This window comes from Hippopotamus amphibius, chromosome 1 (assembly GCF_030028045.1).
Source record: "Hippopotamus amphibius kiboko isolate mHipAmp2 chromosome 1, mHipAmp2.hap2, whole genome shotgun sequence".
Lineage (NCBI taxonomy): Eukaryota > Metazoa > Chordata > Mammalia > Artiodactyla > Hippopotamidae > Hippopotamus > Hippopotamus amphibius.
The window spans coordinates 127,165,890-127,185,593 of record NC_080186.1 but is presented as its reverse complement, the minus strand read 5'-3'; the positions used below and the strand labels follow the sequence as shown (position 1 = coordinate 127,185,593).

The 19,704-nt window shown below is 49.3% G+C and overlaps 1 protein-coding gene across 2 annotated transcripts; it reads left to right on the top strand.

Moving 5' to 3' along the window:
• Window positions 1-5,221: 5,221 nt before the first annotated feature.
• Window positions 5,222-19,046, top strand: RMND5B (required for meiotic nuclear division 5 homolog B). 2 transcript variants are annotated; one of them, XM_057727669.1, is made up of 10 exons: window positions 5,222-5,355; window positions 9,591-9,753; window positions 12,742-12,887; window positions 13,016-13,156; window positions 15,283-15,383; window positions 15,565-15,731; window positions 16,684-16,849; window positions 18,043-18,145; window positions 18,237-18,391; window positions 18,479-19,046. In XM_057727669.1, exons 2-10 carry the CDS (start codon window positions 9,615-9,617, stop codon window positions 18,540-18,542), a joined length of 1,182 nt encoding a protein of 393 aa, XP_057583652.1. In that variant the 5' UTR covers window positions 5,222-5,355; window positions 9,591-9,614; the 3' UTR covers window positions 18,543-19,046. The 2 variants fall into 2 exon arrangements, with proteins under 2 accessions (XP_057583652.1, XP_057583643.1); XM_057727660.1 differs by having other exon boundaries at window positions 5,231-5,355; window positions 9,607-9,753.
• Window positions 19,047-19,704: the final 658 nt, after the last annotated feature.

Here is a 19,704-nt window from a genome sequence, read left to right as displayed (position 1 = left end):
TCCCTAGGCCTGCAGCCCCTGTGTCTCTCCACCAGCTTTCTGTGCTGTTGGAATCGTCGGTTTGCCTCTGTTTCCACTGGGCTGTGAGCATGGCTGAGGCGGGGCCGTGTCTTCTGTTTTCATCCCCAGAGCCTGCTCTGGTTCCATCCTAGAAAGGACTGGGGGGCTTTGGAGTCAAGAGGGGCCAGACCCCCTCCCCTAACTGGCATGGATTGAAGCTGGGGGGGGGGGGGAGGGCGGAGGAAGATGGCAAAGGCTCCAGTTGCAAGCGTCCACTCCTCTTTCGTGCCACCTGGCCCAAACCAGGCCTGTGTCAAGCACCACCGTTCACTGCACAGTGATGTACTGAGGGCCTCCCTCTGGGATGAAGCCGAGGTGGTTAAGGCCTCTGCCCCTGTGGCCCCTCCCAGAGGGAGACGGCACACACACACAGGTCCACAGTAGTGACCGGACCAGAGGACTGGAAACGTGCAGAGGTGGGCACAACAGAGGCACCTCCACAGTGCTGAGCAGGTCAGCAGAGCATGGAGATGGCAGAGGGAGCCCGTCTGGGGGATTCAGAGTAAATTTCTTTGAGAGTGGGGGGCTGCAGGTATTAGGGAATCTTTTTCCAAAGAGGGTGCAGGCCCCCAGTGACAACTGAGATTGCATAACCCACCACCCCAGTAGGTGGGGACTTAGCCTTCTCTATTGGATTCAGAAAAGAAAAAGAATATGCTGTTTTTTGCAACAAAAATAAAAGTGAAATATGTCACGAGAGGTGACGTTTGAGTGCCATGGGAGTTCACAGGAGAGGTGGCTCACTTCTTATTGCAGGTGGTAGGGTAGGGGCGGGTGTACAAATGTCGACCAAACTTTGGTCAGGCACTTCCAAGCTTTCTTTTTGACTGCGCCTTCTCCCTGTGTCCTTCCTTGTGCAGTCCAGTTCTAGCAAGGATCCTGCTAAGTTAGGTTAGACGGAGTCCCCCATCCTCCATATCTGATCACCCTCCATACCTGATCTGGTTCCTCGTCCTCCACCATCCCCCCAGTTACAACTGGTCACCCTAGCCTGCCTTCACTGAGAATCTTCTGAGGTCATTTAGCCGGTCCCCCCCGCCCCCTGAGGTTTCCTCTTAGTAAGTTTTCCATCCACTGACCTCCACCCTGCTCCTTGGATGTGAATTCTACATTTCCTTGTTGTATTTGGAGCTGAGGCCCCTCTCTGGCCCCTACCACAAAACCCCATCGAATGAAGTCTTCCTTACCACTCTTTTTTTTTTTTATTATTAATTATTTTATTGGCTGTGTTGGGTCTTTTTTGCTGTGCCCAGGCTTTTTTTTTTAGTTGCAGTGAGTGGGGGCTACTCTTCATTGTGGTGTGCGGGCTCCTCATTGCTGTGACTTCTCTTGTTGCGGAGCTCGGGCTCTAGGCACGTGGGCTTCAGTAGTTGCAGCACATGGGCTCAATAGTTGTGGCTCACGGGCTCTAAAGCGCAGGCTGAATAGTTGTGGCGCACGGCTTAGTTGCTCCGCGGCATGTGGGATCTTCCTGGGGCAGGGATCGAACCCGTGTCCCCTGCATTGGCAGGTGGATTCTCAACCACTGCGCCACCTAGGAAGCCCTTCCTTACCACTCTTTAACAAGTGTCATGAGTAACTTTTTTCTTGAACAGATCTAATCTCTGAGGAGGGGAAGTTGGGGGGTGTTTCCTCTGGAGTAGGGTGGGATGGGGACATTCCAGGATGGGCCTGGATTTGGTCATGGGGAAGTGTGGGGCAGGTCTGGAAAGGGGTGAGAGGGGGCAAGCTGGACAGCTTAGCAAGCTGGCACAGAAGGACTTAACTTCCTGTGACTGTGGGTGGGTCCCTTAGGAAGCCACGGGAAGGGTCAGAACTGGGACCAGCTTCGTGTGTGTGTGACCTGTGCAATCAGCAAGGGCCCCACACTCAGAAGGGCCCTAGACTGGATGCAATGCTCTGTTGTCACCATCTGGAATTTAATGATATTTGAACAAGGGGCCTTGCATTTTCATTTGCTCTGGGGCCTGCAAATGACGTAGCTGCTCCTGGCCTGAACCAAAGCTTTGCAAGGAGAGGCAGGGATGGGGAGAAACAGGAGACTGGTTGGGAGCCACCTGGAGGATGGAAGGAAGAACAAGGCCTGAGCAGACAACCTGAACTCCCTGGGCTGATCCCTGAGGCTCCTAGGTTCCCCAGAGGGCAAGCGGTGGCTGCACTACCTGCCATTGTCCCCTATTCCACCAGCTTTCAGGAGAGTTTATCTTTTCTTAGCCGGGCCTACCTGGACACACTCTGGGAGGCAAGGAAGGCTGTATTCAGGAGAGCACTCCAGGGCTTGTCCTCTCTATCAAGGACTTTTCTTTTCTTTTCTATTCTTTTCTCCAGAGATTTATCTAGTGTGCTCTTTGTGTACTGGCCTCCCTGCCCCCTGCCTTTTTTTTTTTTTTTAAAGATTTATTTACTTATTTTCATTTTTTGACTTCATTGGGTCTTCATTGCTGTGTGCAGGCTTTCTCTAGTTGTGGTGAGCAGGGGCTACTCTTTGTTGCAGCGCATGGGCTTCTCATTGTGGGGGCTTCTCTTGTTGTGGAGCATCGGCTCTAGGCACTCGGACTTCAGTAGTTGCAGTACATGGGCTCAGCAGTTGTGGCGCACCGGCTTAGTTGCTCTGCGGCATGCGAGATCTTCCCAGACCAGGGATCAAACCCGTGTCTCCTCTATGGGCAGGCGGATTCTTAACCACTGTGCCACCAGGGAAGTACGCCCCCTGCCATTTTTAAGGTATAATTTACATACAGGAAAATTCACTGCTTTTGACAGTACAGAGAATTGTAGAACCAGCCCTACAGCCAAGATACGGAATAGTTCCATCATCCCCCCAAATCTCCCAGTGTCCCTCTGTAGTCAGTCATTCTACCCCACCCTCAGGCAACCAGTGATCTGCTTTCTCTCTTTTTTTTCACTTCTTTATGATCTGCTTTCTCAATAACCTTGTGTTTGTTTTTCTTTTTTGTCCTTTTTGTGAGCAGTGTTTAATCCCACAACATATAAGAACATATTACAAAGTAGTGAGTAAAAGAGTATGACATTTGTGTAAAAATAAAACTTTACCTCAATGGAAAGAATGAAAAGCCAGAAGCAGATTTGAAAAATCTTAATATTATGGTAACGGGCTTCCATATGACTTATTTTATACGCAGTTCTGGGATAACTGAACAAAAATGTGGGAAAAAATAAGGCATACTTTGCGCCAACCCCTGTCAAAATTGACGTGTTCAATATCAAATTCTAGGAAACTAGCAAAAGGTGAAACAGACTGTTACTGAGTTAGTTTCTGCTTTGAAGCAGCCACCCTCCAACAAAACAAAACAAAACAAAACAAAATAAAATCACATAATCCCCAAAAGGAAAGACTGACAAAATCAGCTATGTAAGAAAACATCGTGCACTCTGAAAAGTAACAAAACCACGATGTAAGAAGAGCCACATACTGGGGAAAACAATGACAGACAGAGGCGAAGGAGCCTGAAGTATGAGCTGGGCATTCTAAGTTCTAGCAGAAGCTAGGCTTTGCTCATACCCAGTGGGGCTGAGAGGCAGGCCCCCCCAGAGGAAGTGAGGAAGCCTTGGGCTTTCACGAAAGCCTGTGAAGTCCTGCTGGCTTGCACGCAGCCTCAGCCTCGGACCACGGCCCCAGGCAAGGTTCACTCAACCCTCTGACCCCCATGACTCCCGCCTGGGCCAGGACCACCCAGGCTCACGGTGCACAGACAGGCCTCTCTCGGATGTTCTGACGCCAGGGGCTCCTGCAGGGGCTGTGGACCGCCCTCTTCCCTGCGTGTTTCATCAGGTTTGGAGCCGCGGATTCCTCATTCATAAACGAAGGATATCAGCTACTTCAGACTATTTCTGTTCACCTACTGTGTTCCAAGCACATAGTGTTGGGGACAGAGCAGCTATGAGTACAAAGTCCTGGCCCCCAGTGGAGCTTTTATCCTAAAAGGGGGGGCGGGGGGGGCAGGAAGACAGAATACACAAATAAAAGCTCAAGATAATTTAAAGTCAAATATCGTAAAGAAAACAAGACTGGATTGTGCAAGTGCTATAGAGAAGCAAAACCAAGATTGTGCAAGGGTGTTTTGTGGGGGTGGGAGGAGCTATGGAGGGTTGGAGGGTAAGATGCCCTGGAACGAGACTGGTTCTAAAAGGAAGCTGGAAGTCAGGGAAAAGGGGACCGAGTCTTTTTTCTAGCGCTGTTTCTAGTCCAAGTCCCTGAAGCCTGTGGAGGGGATGAGGGGCTTCTCTGCCCCTTCCCTGCAGAGCAAGGGGGCCTGGAAGGGTCGTGAGCTCAGTCCGGGCCTGGGCTTGGGGTCACCACCTCCCCTCTCCCCCTCCCTAATCCCTCCTCAGACGGTTGTGCAACCCCTGTCTCCCCTCCATCCTGCGAGAAGGGCGACCAATGGAGGGCAGCAGGGTAGGGCTGAGTCCCTCACGGCAGAAATTTTTGGCCCAGTGTGTTAAGTACAGGTTTAGGGGAGCAGCGGGGCTGGGGCAGAAGAAAAGGGACTTTTCTTTTCAACATCATGGGATGTTTCGAAAAGAGCATCAAGGTGCCATCGCGGGAAAGCCCGCTGGGCCTCGCATTGCATGGTTCGCTACTGTCTTTCCTTTGAACAAGGGCGTAGGGCGGGGAGCGGGGGAGGCGCAGCCATTTCTGGTCTAGGGGTTCCGAACGCGGAGCCGCGCGCACCCCCGCTGGCCAGCCAGTAGGTCCCTCCGATTCCTTCCCGCAGACGCGCAGAGCCGGGGCCGGGCCGGCGGCCTCAGGCTCCCCACCGGCGCAGCCCTCCGACGGTGGGAAGCGAGGTTTCCAGCCGCCGCCCTGACCCTGCGGGCGATCCCACTCTTGGCCCGCGGGAGGGGGCGGCTCGGCCACCCCTCCACGACGTCGCTAGTGGGCGCGTCCGGAGCGGCCGCGCAACTGCCGCAGCTTCCGGTTCCGCTGACAGCGGCGCTGGGAATCCGGGCCCGGGTGCGGGGCCGGGGGAGAGCCGGCGGGCTTCCCGGCCGCGAGGTGCGGCTGCGCGGCCAGGCTCCCGGGCCCTGGGTCCTCTCCGGAACCTCGGGACCAAGCCCCCTCCCCAGGCCGCCCTTGAGTTTGTTTTCTCCTCAGACGTCTGCCCGGGCAGGGAGTTGGACCCCCACTTTCTCAGAGGACCTTCGGGGAGCCGTTCCTCCCGGGGCGTCGCTCGAACTCACACGTCCCATCCTGTTGCGACCCGGCCGAGCCGGAGGTCACCCGTTGAGGACGTGGGAGACAGGCAGGGCCATTCGACTGAGGTCTTTTGAAGAGTGAGTAGGAGTTTGCCAGCCATTTGCATGTTAATGCGGGTGAAACTCCCCGTAGGGGCTGCAGTCCAAGAAGAATGGTGGGCTTTTTCCTCCTTCCAGGTTTAGTTAATGACAAAAGAAAGGTTTGAAACTTGAAATGAAGATGTGCAGTGAAGAAAAGGGACTGGGTGATATGATGGACTGACCGGTGTGGGGTGGGGCGGAGGCGGCAGCATTAGATACTGTGATCTAAGAGCATCTCTGAAGAAATGCGTTTGAAACCCTAACAAGGAGCCAGCCGTAGGGAGATCTGGAATAGTGTTCCAGGCAGAGGGGGAAAGCCCTGAGGGTAGAAATAAACGGATGTTCAAGAAATAGAAAGAAACTAGTGTGGTTGGAATGTGGCCATTGAGGGGGAGAGTGGTAGAAGATGAGGTTGGAGAGGTGGTTGGGAGTTGACTCACAGAGAGCCTTGTAGACCGTAAAAAGAAGGGTGGTATTTATTCTAAGCACGTGGAAATCTATTGGGTTTTAAGCAGAGGAGTGATGTGTAAGGTGAAGAATGGATAGATGTGGGGGTGCAAAAGATTAAGTGTTGGGTCAGTGGAGGCTGTCCAGTTGTGTCAGGCAAAGGGGACGTTTCTATGACTTGCACAAACTTCCCTTCTTCCCCCCGACCCCAGAAGGGGCCCTCTTGTGTTACTGTGCTGAAGACTGGGGACAAAACCCCTATGCATGCCTTGCTGGGATTTCAGTATTTCACTTATGTCTCTTCCTGCCCAAGCGTGACAAGTTTGAGCTCAGGCCCCCTAGTTAGGAAATGGATGTACCCACTCTGGAGCAGGCCCCGGGCTGGGCACTGAGGGGAGAGAGGATGAGATTGGACTCCAGCCCTGAGCAGCTCACAGTCTAGTCGTGGGAGACAGATGGGTGAATGGACAGTTACTCTGCTGCAGTGCTGAGAACTCAGATGTGTGTGGTGTGGGCACCCTTGACTGAGGTTTGCTGTGTGAAGCAGAGGAGGCGGCAGGGAGATTTCATTGAGAGCTTCATGGGGGAGCTGATGGTTAAACAGCATCATGCAGAGAAACGTGGAGGGCACTCTAGACATAGGAACAGCTTGTGCAGAGGAAGGGAGTGTCCAGTTGCAAAGGGCTTGTATGTCAGACCGTGGCTGTGATGAGGAAAGGGGTGACTGTGTCTGATGTGTTGTTTTGGGGTGATCACCCTGGTGGATGATTTCTGTCCATGTGACACCTTGCGGAGGGTGGGCTTAGGACAAGGGAAGTGAAATTCCCTGGATTAATCCTGAAGACAAACTCACACTCATCCATCCTTGTGCCTGGTGAAGATGACCGACTGTGATTAAGGCAGAGTGGTTCACCCTGGACTTACTGAATTGGCCTCTTGGACTTTTCAGATGGAGTACCTGCAAGTAGTTCTGTTTTCCCATCTCGCTTATTTTATGTAAAAAAGTTTTTTTGCAGTAATCACACATATCAGTTCATGGTACATTTAACAGGTCCACACAGGCCCTTTTTCTTGTTTGCATTTATTTACATACTCCCTTTTATCCCCATTACTCCCTCCACCACCCCCCACCCCCATTGCAGCAAACCACTCTTATGTGTTTGGTACATATCCTTTTATTTGCATGTGTCCTTGGTTATGTGCTTTTTTTTTTTTTTTTTGGCGCACGGGCTTAGTTGCTCCATGGCATGTGGGATCTTCCTGAGGCAGGGATCGAACCCGTGTCCTCTGCATTGGCAGGTGGATTCTCAACCACTGCACCACCTAGGAAGCCCCATATATTTTTAAAAAACATAAATGGTATTCTGCCTGGACTTCATTTTATTTTTTTCCCTTCTGTACCGTGTTTTGGGATCTTACTGATGTTGTTGTGGGTATATCTGAACCATGGTTTCTCAGTGCTACCCAGGTTTCCACAGATGCATCTCCCACATTCTACTTCCTTGACTTATCACTTCCCCTAGGCCTCTGAGTTGTCTCATACTCCCTGCCACAACACATAACACTGGGATGAAAATTCTTGTACCCATCTCCTTCCTCAGCTTTTTAATACAATTTCAAGATGCTGATTTAGGCTTCCCTTTGATAATCCTGGTATTAGTTGATGTCTGACAGGGCCATACTGTTTGACCTTGGTGAGGTCCTAACCTTTCTTGAGCTCTGTTTACTTTTGGTAAACTGTGATTCTGGTTCCCAGACACTCTTGGCAGACATTCTTTTGTACTGCCATCTTTCCTAGTTGATCATCTCACAGGCTCTGTGGTTACTTTCCTGTTTCTTGTCATCATTAATCATTGCTGTACACTCATTTCAACCACCAGTATTGGCTGCTTTCCTTTTCTGGTGAGATGGTGGCCTGTTAAGCTGGTCCAGAGAGGACTGTGATGTGAAGTGCTTCGGAGAAGGGCTCTGGAACCTGGAGCCAGACTACCCAGCCTCACTTCCAGGTCCTCTATTTCCCAGCTACATGACCTTGAGCAATTTATTTAATCTGAGTTTCATTTTCTCATCTGTAAAGTGGGTACCTACCTCATAGTGCTTTTGTAAGAAGTAAATTGGCCATTAGAACAATGCCTGTCAGCTAATAAGCCCCTATGAAATATTAACTATTAGTAGTGATAATTATTATTATACTATTTCCAACAGGTGTCCCTGCTATACTTTGCCCGTAATGGTTCATATCCAGTTATAGGGTATTTCCTCAGGGGGCATGAAGAGGGGGGCATGTCTTCTAGACACCGTGATTAACAAATTCTAGTGTGATAGCATCAGCCATAAGGAGGGAGGGCCTAAATACGTCTCAAGGCTCTGGGTACCATTTCTCCATCACTCATCCCCTGTCTGATAAGGAGACAGTGGCTACAGGTTGGGTTGAGATGATGGGGCCAGGACTAACAGTACTGGTGGGAATAGGAAGAGAGTCTGGTGAAACTGGGAGAATCCCAGTAGTCATTTTGGACTCAGAATTCTCTTTGTGATGTTACTCTGTACCTTGCTTTGGGAGAATGAACAACTGGCTAGATTTGAACTTTTGAGAGGTACATTTGTCAGAGCCCTTTCACTTCAAAGCTTCTACAGATGGGAGGATGGGGAGTGAAATCAACTCTATCACCAACATTTTAAGGATTGTCCATGTATTCAGTCTCAAAGGCTGCTCTGAAATGGAGGGGAGCAGTGGCCCAGTGTTGAAGGGACTTAGGAGTGGGACCTCAGTGATAGGAAAGGTGGGATAAGAAAAGTCAACTTTCTTTCAGTGGTATAATGAGGAGGAAGGGTTGCATTATAACAAGAGATGTTCTAATCTAGTGGGGGAGGCAGGCCCTCAAACAGGTCATTACCCAGTGATCAAAACTGAAATAGAAGGGTGCCAAGTGAGAGTGGAGGGAGCTTGGTGGGAGCAGGCTAGGGACAGCTGCAGAAGGAGATGACCTCTGAGCTGCCTTGAAAAGGATGGGCCAGCTTCTCAGGTACTTGAGGAAGTGAGAGGTGATGGAGAGCATAGCAAGGCACAGAGCTGTGAGGGAGCAGGGGAACACGAGCTGCCTGTCTGGGCAGGTGGCAGGGAGGCTGAGGCAGGAGTGGTGGGCAAGGCCTGCTGGGCCATTGTGCTCAGCATTTGTTCCTTAGCCTGCGCTTTCAAGCATCAGCCATTGAAGGACTGCCTTCACGGCTTCTGTCACTATATACATGGAAAACCAAGTCCACTAAGTGAAGAAGTGGCCGTAGTGAACTTATGAAAATACATGAAGTATGAGAATATGCCGTGTATGTGTGGATTTCGACTTAGGTAGCATAATAGTATCGCCTGCCGAGGGCTCTGCAAGGCCTGCTCTCTCTTCCAATTAAAGAAGAATTGAGGGGAATTTCCTGGCAGTCCAGTGGTTACGATTCTGGGATTCCACTGCAGGGGTCACAGGGTTGATCCCTGGTTGGGGAACTAAGATCCCCTCATGCTGTGGTGCAGTCAACAAAACAAAACAAAACAGCAACAAAAAGAGAGGAACAAGGATTTTCATGAAAAGAGTTGAAAGCAGAGTAATTTTCTCACCATGATTCAGAAAACCCCTGCCCTTATGCCTACCTGCACCTCCAGTGGGCACCCTGGCTGGGGGTGATGGAAGCTGTGTACAGATATGTCAAGCTGGGGATTTCTAAGCATCGATATATGATATGGGAATGGTGAGGTGGGATCTGGGAGCCCTCCTCACTGTGCCCCTCTGGCCCAGGTGGGGCCTGACGCAGTGGCTGCCATGGAGCAATGTGCGAGTGTGGAGAGAGAGGTGGACAAGGTCCTGCAGAAGTTCCTGACCTATGGGCAGCACTGTGAGCAGAGCCTGGAGGAGCTGCTGCACTACGTGGGCCAGCTGCGGGCTGAGCTGGCCAATGCAGGTGGGTGTCCCCCCACTAGAGCCCCACACCTGCCTCCCTATGGGCCTAGGAGACCTCAAGGCTGCTTGATGACAGGGTTCTGGAGGGATGCCAGTTAGGGCATTGATACATGGGTCCCTCGGCCTCACTGAAGGGGGATAATGGAAGTCTGAACTATTTCAAAAAGCCCACCATAAATTATTAATTTACCTGAGATTATCTTCATTTACATTTTGTTTTCAATTTGCTTTTCTATTTTGAATGTTTAAGTCATTTCAAGTTTACAGAAAATTTCTAAGAACAATATAAAGAGCTCATATATACCCTTCACCTAGATTCACTAGCTGCTAGTATGTTGCCATATTTGCTTTATCAATTTTCTTGCTTATTCTTATTACTTTTAAAACCATTAGAAACTAAGCTGCAGATATCATACACCTAAGCCTTTGGTTTGTATATCCTAAGATCAAGGGCATTCTCGTATGTAAGTACAGTACAATTATTAAAATCGAAAAGTTAGACGTTAATATAATATCATGACCTAATGAATATAGTTATTTCAATTTGCCGTTATCCAGTAATTTTCATAAAGCATTTAAATTTTGTTTCCCAGTCCAGGATCCGATCCAAAATCAACCACTGTACTTAGTTTCTTGTGTCTAATCTTTAGCTTTTTAATCTGGGACATTTCCTCCACCTGCCTTTGTCTTTCATGACATTGACATTTTGGAAGCATTAAAGCTAGTGATTTTGCAGAACATCTCTCGATTTGGATTTGTTCGCTGTTTCCTCATCACTGTTTTGCATTTTGGGCAGGAGTACTTCAGAACTGATGTGTTTCTCAGTGCATCACATCAGGCGGTACAGGGTGTCAGCTTGTTGCATTATGGGTGATTTTAACTTTGATCACTCGGTTAAGATGGTGACTGCCAGGTTCCTACACCCTAAGGTTAATATTTCTTTCTCTAGAGTTAATTAATAAGTAATTTGTGGGGAGACAGTTTAAGACTATATAAATTTCCTGTGCTTTATCAGACTCTGCCTGCTGGTTTTAGCATCCATTGATGATTCTTGCCTGAACCAATCATTACAAAGTTAGCTGCAACATGGGTGATTTATCATTCCCTGTACACTTATTAGTTGGCATTTAACTATAAGAAAGAAGCTTTCCCTTCTCCCTGATTGATTGATTGATGATTGATTTTAAGTTCATACTCATAAATTCTTACTTTATTCAGTGAGTTATAATCCATTACTATTTATTTTGATGATCAAATTGTCTTAGATTTGACCAGAGTTAACCCCTAGTTCCTATGTCCTTTTTTTTGATTGAGCTATAATTCACATTAAAACTCACCCTTTTGTAAGGCAATTATATTCCAATAAAGAAAAAAAAAAAGCAAAAAACTCACCCTTTTAAAGTACAATTTAGTGGTTTTTAGTATATTTCCAGAATTATACAATCATTACCACTAACAACAGAACATGTTCATCTCTCTAAAAAGAATCCTCTACCCATTAATAATCACGCCATTTTTCCTTCTCCCCCAGCCCCTGGCAACCACTAATCTACTTTCTCCCTATGGACTTACCTATTCTGGACACTTTATGTAAATGGAATCATATAATACGTGGCCTTTTATATTCTTTCACTTAGCGTGTTTTCAAATTTCATTCCTATTGCACCATGAATCATTATTTCATTCTTTTTTATGTGCTGGGTCATATGGTAACTCTCTGTTCAAGTTTTTGAAGAACTGGCATACTGGTTTCCAAAATAGTTGCAATGTTTTATATTCCCACCAGCAATGTATGAGAGTTCCAGTTTCCCCGCATCCTCATCAACACTTGTTATTACCTGTCTTTGGTTATAGCCATCCTAGTAGGAGTGGGCCCAGCCACTGCCTCCTGTTTGTATTTGTCAGGACTCATTCACTTACAGGTGACAGAAACCTAGCTTGGACTAGCTTAAACAAACAAAGGCAGTGGGGGGCGGGGGGGGGTGTTCCTGGATTTGTAGACTTAGGTAACTGAAAGGTCGAGTCCAGTTGCATGTTGGCACTCGTGATACCTTCAGTCTACACTGGCTTCATTCTCAGAGCGGTGCTCCCCTGAGGAGGCCATGGTGTTCCAGCAACTCCAGTTCACATTTCTATTGTTTAGCAACCTGGCAGAATGCGTCTCTCTTCCAGGGCTTCTGGTCTCGGAGCTTGAGATGCTCCCTGGCCCTCTTGGGTCATGTTGCCTTCCCTGGGTTGTGTTTTCTTCTCTGAACCGAGGCGCTGCCATCTAAAGAAGCGTAGATGCTGGGCTGGAAGAGGGCACCCATGCCCTGTCTGCCCTTCTCTATTCCAAGCCCCATGTGCTCTTGGTAGTTCGTGTGGCTCATCCGGCCATGGGGGTGGAAACCACTGTCAACCTGGCTTCCTGAGCCAGAAATGTCCTGTGCTTCCCTGCAGGACCCTGGCCTGCCTGGTGTCCTCTGGGTAATTTAGAGGCATTAACGTGGGGACAATACTTTAGGGTTCAAAGCCTTCCCACAGGGTATCTCCCTCAAGATAATAAGGAGCCATCTGGTGTGGTGCTGAGGGGCCTGGGCTTCACATCTGTCATTGCTGTGAGATCTGGCAAGATACTGCCTCAGCTTCCTCAGCTGTAGTACAGGCTACTAACAGTGCCCGCTGCGTAGGATGGTGGTGAGGGTTAAATGAGCTAAAACCAAGGACCTACCCACAGTAAGTGCCAATTCGTCTTCATTTCACAGCAACCTACAAGGCCAGTGTGATAGCAGATGAGGAAATGAAGACTGCGAGAGATAAACCGGCTTGTCCCACTTGACCAGTTCCAAGTCATATAGTTAAAAAGTGGCAGGACCTGAAGTAGAAGCTGAGTCTTTCACTCTGGAGTTCAGGGCTGCTTCCCAGGCCTCCCTGCTGGCATTTAGAATAAGGAGGCAGGGATAAGGTCTGCTCCCCTGTGTCCTGACTCATTGCCAGTGTTTCTCTGCAGCCCTCCAGGGGACCCCTCTCTCAGCCACCCTCTCCCTGGTGATGTCTCAGTGCTGCCGGAAGATAAAAGACACCGTGCAGAAACTGGCGTCAGACCACAAGGACATTCACAGCAGTGTCTCCCGAGTGGGCAAAGCCATTGACAGGGTGAGCACGTGGGTGGCCCCAGACCGGGGGCGGGAACACCTGCTGCTAGTGCATAGCAGGGCTTCTCTGGAAGCCAGAGGAGGAGGTGCGAGCCTGAGTCACAGGGCCCTGTCTCTCATCCTCGTCAGAACTTTGACTCTGAGATTTGCGGTGTAGTCTCCGACGCAGTGTGGGACTCCCGGGAGAAGCAGCAGCAGACCCTGCAGATGGCCATCTTGGAGCACCTGTACCAGCAGGGCATGCTCAGTGTTGCTGAGGAGCTGTGCCAGGTAACGGGCCTGCCGGGAAGGCGCTGGGACCTGCCTGTTCTGCTTTCTACTTGGTAATTTTCTTTATATTAGGACCCCATTATTATTATTATTATTTTGTATCCAGACAGGTCAGTTTATTTACATGACTCAAATATATATGTCATCAGTCTCTGACTGTCTGATAGGGATACCTGTTCCCAGTGGGCAGTTGGCCAGGCAGGGCCTCCTCCCCTCTGGACTGCACATGGCAAGTCCAGCGTTTCCGCCAAGACTGCTCCTTAGCTTTGCTTCCATTGTAGACCAGCTCCTTTCTGTTGATGCATTCTTTCCTTTAAGGGTTAATATCTTTTTAAAAAATTGTATTTAATTAAGTTGTATTTAATTTATTAAAACTAAAAAAAAAAGCAAAAACAGTTCACCTATTTCTCCCACCCACTACCCTCCATCTCTGGTAACCACCAATCCTTTCTCTGTATTTATGAGCTTGGTTTTCTTTTTTTTTTTCTCCTTCATTTTAAAAAAATAATCAATTAATTAATTTTTGGCTGCGTTGGGTCTTTGTTGCTGTGCACGGGGTTTCTCTAGTTGCGGCGAGTGGGGGCTACTCTTCATTGCGGTGTAAGGGCTTCTCACTGTGGTGGCTTCTCCTGTTGCAGAGCACGGGCTCTAGGCACGTGGGCTCAGTAGCTCTGATGCATGGGCTTAGTTGCTCTGTGGCATGCAGGATCTTCCCAGACCAAGGCTTGAACCCATGTGCCCTGCATTGGCAGGTGGATTCTTAACCACTGCACCACCAGGGAAGTCCCTGAGCTTGGTTTTCTTAAAAAAAAAACTCTTTTAGATTCCACATATAAGGGAAATCGTATGGTATTTGTCTTTCTCTGTCTGACATATTTCATTTAGCATAATGGTCCATCCATGTTATCACAAATGACAGGATTTTCTACTTTTTTTAATGGCTGAATAGTATTTTATTTCATATATGTATATGTTTATAGATATAAACACCCCACATTTTCTTTATCTATTCATCTATCAATGGACACTTAGGTTGTTTCCTTATCTTGGCTATTGTAAATAATGCTGCAGTGAATATGGGGGTGCAGATATCTTTTCAAGTTCATCTTTTCATTTTCTTTGGATAAATACGCAGAAGTGGAATTGCTGGATCATATAGTAGCTCTATTTTTAATCTTTTGAGGAACTTTCATACTGTTATCCATAGTGGCTGCACCAATCTACATTCCCACCAAAGGTGCAAGCAGGTTCCCTATTCGCCACATCCAGTGGTGTTTGATACTAACCATTCTAACAGGTGAGGTGATGGCTCATTGTGGTGTTGGTTTGTCATTTTCATGTGTCTGTTGGGCATTTTGATGTCTCCTTTAGAAAAATGTCCATTCAGATCCTCTCCTTTTTTTATGGTTTTTTTTTTTTTTTTTGCTATTGAGTTATATGCGTTTTTATATATTTTGGATATTAGCCCCTTATCAGATACATGATTTTTTCAGTAGATTGCTTTTTCATTTTGTTGAGGTTTCCTTTGCTGTGCAGAAGCTTTAAATTTAGTGTGATGTAGTCCTACTTTTTTTTTCTTTGCTTTTGTTGCTTCTTTAAATAAATTTATTTTAGAAATCAGTGCCCCTGCCATAAACAGAAAGTAGCTATAAAAATATATACAATGAAAAGTGAGGTTATTAATTTCCAGCTAGAGTTAGTTGCCAGCCAGGGTTCTGAGTGCCTGATAATCCCTTTCTTAAAAAGGAAGATTAGTAAAATGACAAAGTAGCACTTGTTAGGTGTTATACACACTGGCAGTAAAAGTAAAAGACACTTTCCCTTAATGCAATCAGGGGGATTGAAAAAGAATAATTTCTCTCCATGCTACTCTGTGGGTCTCCAGTATCGCAGCAGGTGGGGTGGGGTTTGCAGTCTGCCCTCTGGGAGGCCAGCATGTAGCACTCAGCCTCCCAGAACTGAACTGGGAATAAGAGGGGTCCAGGTGGCTGGCAACAGACCACTGCTCCTCATGCAAAATCTGGCCTTCTCTAGCTTGTCTTTGGTGGATGAGGTTCTATTAGGTGTAGAGCAGAGAATTTAGGAAACACTGTCCTCCAGTGGTGGATTGTTCTCTCTCCCTCTAGGAATCAACCCTGAATGTGGACTTGGATTTCAAGCAGCCTTTCCTGGAGTTGAATCGAATCCTGGAAGCTCTACATGAACAAGATCTGGGGCCAGCATTGGAGTACGTTGGCCCTTGGGTGGGCCCTTGGGGGACAGGGCTCGTCTGTGCTCTTCACCTCACCAGCGTACTTGACACGCCTCCAGCCCTGTCTCACAGGCCTCACACAGGCTTTCGGAGGCTCTGCCAGGGCCCCTTCTCCTGCCCCACCAGCTCCACACTCAGTTGGCCCCTTTCTTCCCAGATGGGCTATCTCCCACAGGCAGCCCCTGCTTGAGCTCAACAGCTCCCTCGAGTTCAAGCTGCACCGACTGTACTTCATCCGCCTCCTGGCAGGTGGCCCTGAGAAGCAGCTGGAGGCCCTCAGCTACGCCCGGCACTTCCAGCCCTTTGCTCGGCTGCACCAGCGGGGTACGTGCGCTGGGTTCCTGGGTGGGCACTGCCAGGCTCTGGTGGACATCAGCACGTGTGGGATTGCCCGTCCCTGCCGCACGTGGGGCTGCGTGTTACTGGGACCTCTCCCCCACTGTCTCCCAGGTGAACTCCAAACTCCAGGCCCTTCCTCACCCACCTCTGCCATACCCTCCTAGCTTCATCTGACACCGCCTCTGTCCCCAGCCCCTGCCGCATGCCACCCCTACCCAGAGCTCACCAGGCCTGCCATGACACACGTGCCCTCACGCTGCTCTGTCTCACACTAGGAATTCCAAACTCACCTTCCAGATGTTCACAATTAGTAACCACCTGACAACTAGTCATTTTTTCTTTAGCTCCACTCAAATTTATTCACGTTTTATTTAGAAATAAACACCATGAAAACCCAGCAATGTTATGAAAAATCTTATCTAGATACTGCTGTCTCCTGAAAGCTTTTTAAAAAGGGAGGTTAGGGAATTCCCTGGCAGTCCAGTGGTTAGGACTCCGTGCTTCCATTGCAGGGGGCACGGGTTCAAGCCCTGGTCAGGGAACTAAGATCCCACATGCCACACGGTATGGCCAAAAAAAAAGGGGGGAGGAAGGAGGTTAGCTAGTTTTGGAGAATAGAGACATGAGTGCCAGCCTGAGACTCGCTCCTTGATGCAGCTGGAAGGATGGGAAGGAAACTGACCCTTCCCTACCTCATGCTGTGTGGTCATGGTTGCCACAGAAGCAGCCCTGAGACCCTACCTCCTCACTGGATTCTAGGGAAAACTGGTTTTGCTGGAGGGCTTTTTAATCCCCACTTGGCCAGGTTACAGGCCTGGAAGCCACGGGGCCCAGCCTGCTCCCCCTGCTGCCTCGGCAGCCCTGCCACCCCAGGGCTGGATGCAGAGCCCAGGGAAAAGGCTGCCTCCTTGCACCTTGACTCCCCCTTGCCTTGCAGAGATCCAGGTGATGATGGGCAGCCTGGTGTACCTGCGGCTGGGCTTGGAGAAGTCACCTTACTGCCACCTCCTGGACAACAGCCACTGGGCCGAGATCTGTGAGACCTTTACGCGTGATGCTTGTTCCCTGTTGGGCCTTTCTGTGGAGTCACCCCTCAGTGTCAGGTACAGCCAGCCCTGTGGGGGCGGCATGAGTGGGAGGGTGGAGGGAACCCGATTTGCCGAGGCCCTGCAATGTCCAGGGGTGGTGCTCAGTGCCTTCACAGACCTAAACTGGCTGTCTTAGTCGTGCTTCTAGATAGGAATTACCTTTTTTTTTCTACAGTTGGAGAAACAGATTTAGAAAGAGTTGTGGCCTGGGATCACCACAAAGTCAATGGCAGGGTCAGAGTTCCCATTTTGTGAGGTCTCTTGAATGAGGTTTGTCTCTTGCACCTCACCCCTGGATTATCACAGGGCCCTCTGACAGCCTGGCCTTCTGGCCACCTCATCTCTCAAACACTACTTCCCTTCAGGGAGACTTGGGTGGCTGGGTCACATGTGCTGAGAGCTTTCACTTGGAAGACTCCTTTACAGTAACATTCTTCTCATGGCTTCACCACAAACCAAGGAGTTAGAGGGACTGTTATCCTCATTTTACACGAGGAAACAGAGGCTCCTGGGGCCTCACAGGCAATAGAGGTCACCTGGGCCTGCCGCTGCCACACTGTCCCACAGTGGTGTATTTCATTTAGGCAGCTGTGGAACCTCATGCCTGCACCATTGTGATAGGATCCACCCTCCAGTTTGTTACCACAGACTCTGGTTATGGAACAGTCTTTCCCAGTGGGAACACTGGAACCTCAGACAGGATGGTTCTGTTGTGCACAGCTGCCCTGCGTTTCGTAGGTGGTTGGTACCCGAGGCTCCAGCCAGTCGGCTCCCCACCCCAATCCTTGTGAGAACTGAATCTGCTTTTTCCCATTTCTAAGTGCCCTGGTTGATAACCAGTTATAGAGGTGCACTGTGACAACAGAATGGGGTAGACAGGCAGGATGAGGGCCTTCCAGACATCACTGTCCCTTCACACCAAGGACGTTATCAGTGGTTTGGATGAACATATATCTGACCCTGGATGTTCCTTTTGTCTTTATTATGGGTTCTCAAATTTCGGGGTGCATTAGAATGACTCTCTAGAGTTGGACACATAACCACATACGTGGCTTTATATGTGACCTGAAAATTTTTAAGAACCGGTTTAATCAAGTGCACCTTTGAAACCCTGTCCCCAGTTAACGTACTGACAGAGCACTAGTCCCTCTGCCCGTGTGCCGGGTTCTTGGTTGGGGTCGCTCCAGCCCACGCTCTTTGTTCTGCAGCTTCGCCTCTGGCTGTGTGGCTCTGCCCGTGCTGATGAACATCAAAGCTGTGATCGAGCAGAGGCAGTGCACTGGGGTCTGGAGTCACAAGGACGAGTTACCGGTGAGGCCTGGCAGGGGGAGGTGCAGCAGGAGGCGCGGGGGAGGACAGCCACCGCAGGAAATGGGACTCACCCCCCGGCTGGCCTCCCCAGATTGAGATCGAACTAGGCATGAAGTGCTGGTACCACTCAGTGTTCGCGTGCCCCATCCTCCGCCAGCAGACGTCGGATTCCAACCCTCCCATCAAGCTTATTTGTGGCCACGTCATCTCCCGAGATGCACTCAACAAGCTCATTAATGGAGGAAAGTAAGTTCCCTGTGCCCTGCTCCACCGTGGCTTGATTCTTCTGCTGGCTGGCCCCCTGAGACGTTCTTGGTTCTCCTCCCTTTGTAGGCTGAAGTGTCCCTACTGTCCCATGGAGCAGAACCCAGCAGATGGGAAACGCATCATATTCTGATTCCTGCCTGGGAGGAACTTTGCTGAAAGAGGATTTTCACCCGTGAGCCTTGGTCTATCTCAGTGTGGGTGGCTGGCTTCTGTGGACTGTGTTCATTTCAGAGCAGCTGGCTGAGGAGTGCCACCACAGGCAGGAGCTGGAGCAGCCCTCTGGCAGAGGCCAAGGAAGGAGGTGAAACAGCCGACTCTGGGCAGCTGCCTCCTTGGCTCTAAGGGCAGGGGGACGCTGGCCTCTGTACTCCTGCTCTGTCTTCCCCTTTTTGTATTTGCTGTTGACTTAGTAGCAACTGACAGAAGCAAAGGACTTGGTGGGCACAGCAGACGTCTTCCATCCCTGCCCTCAGCCAGGTCTCTTCCTGCCACACCGAGGCTTGTAAAGGCCACTCCTGCCACTGTACAGCCTCACAACTGTTTGCATCAGTTTCCCACTGTAAACAATCCGGAGTAGACCTGAATGCCACTGTTTTATAACTTTGAGCAACTATATTCACAGGCCTTCTCCTTATTTTGCCCACCTTTAGCTTCACTGGCAAAGAATTATGTTTGCCCACTGTGCACAGGTACTGGGCATGGCTTGACCAGGGCTGCTGGCTGGGAGCATGGCAGCCACAGAGACCAATCAGAAAGAACCAACCTGCATCTCATCAGGAGAAAAAGCTAGGAGATGGCAGGCCCTGGGCAAGGTGCTTTTACATATATATATATATATAATTGTATTACATCCTTAATAGAAATGAGTGTGAAGGGATGTAGGAAGATGGAATGACTTGCCCAGAAGGGCTCACAGCTTATCAAGAAGAGAGCTTGCAGTTTAAACCCAATCCGGCCCTCAAGCCCAAGGTCTTTCCAGTTTATTCCAGGGTGCCTGAAGCTTGGCTGCTGTGTGCACCGAGTCCTGTGCTAGGCCTTTGAGAGCAGGACGGCACCGTAAGTCTAAAATGTTTGAAGGGATCAGGTTCTGGGGCCATTACGCCAAGCAGGAGAGATGGCCTGGGGTTCTGCATTTAGCTTCATATACCTATTTAAAATTTACTATGCGGGTGGGTAAATTGCTTCCGTCAGCTTCCCAGTGGCATTTAAGGCTCTTGGGGAAAAAGAAAAAAGGAATGGGAGTGTCCCCGATATAGGAGCTACAGGCTTCCATGAAGTGGGGTCTGGGCTCA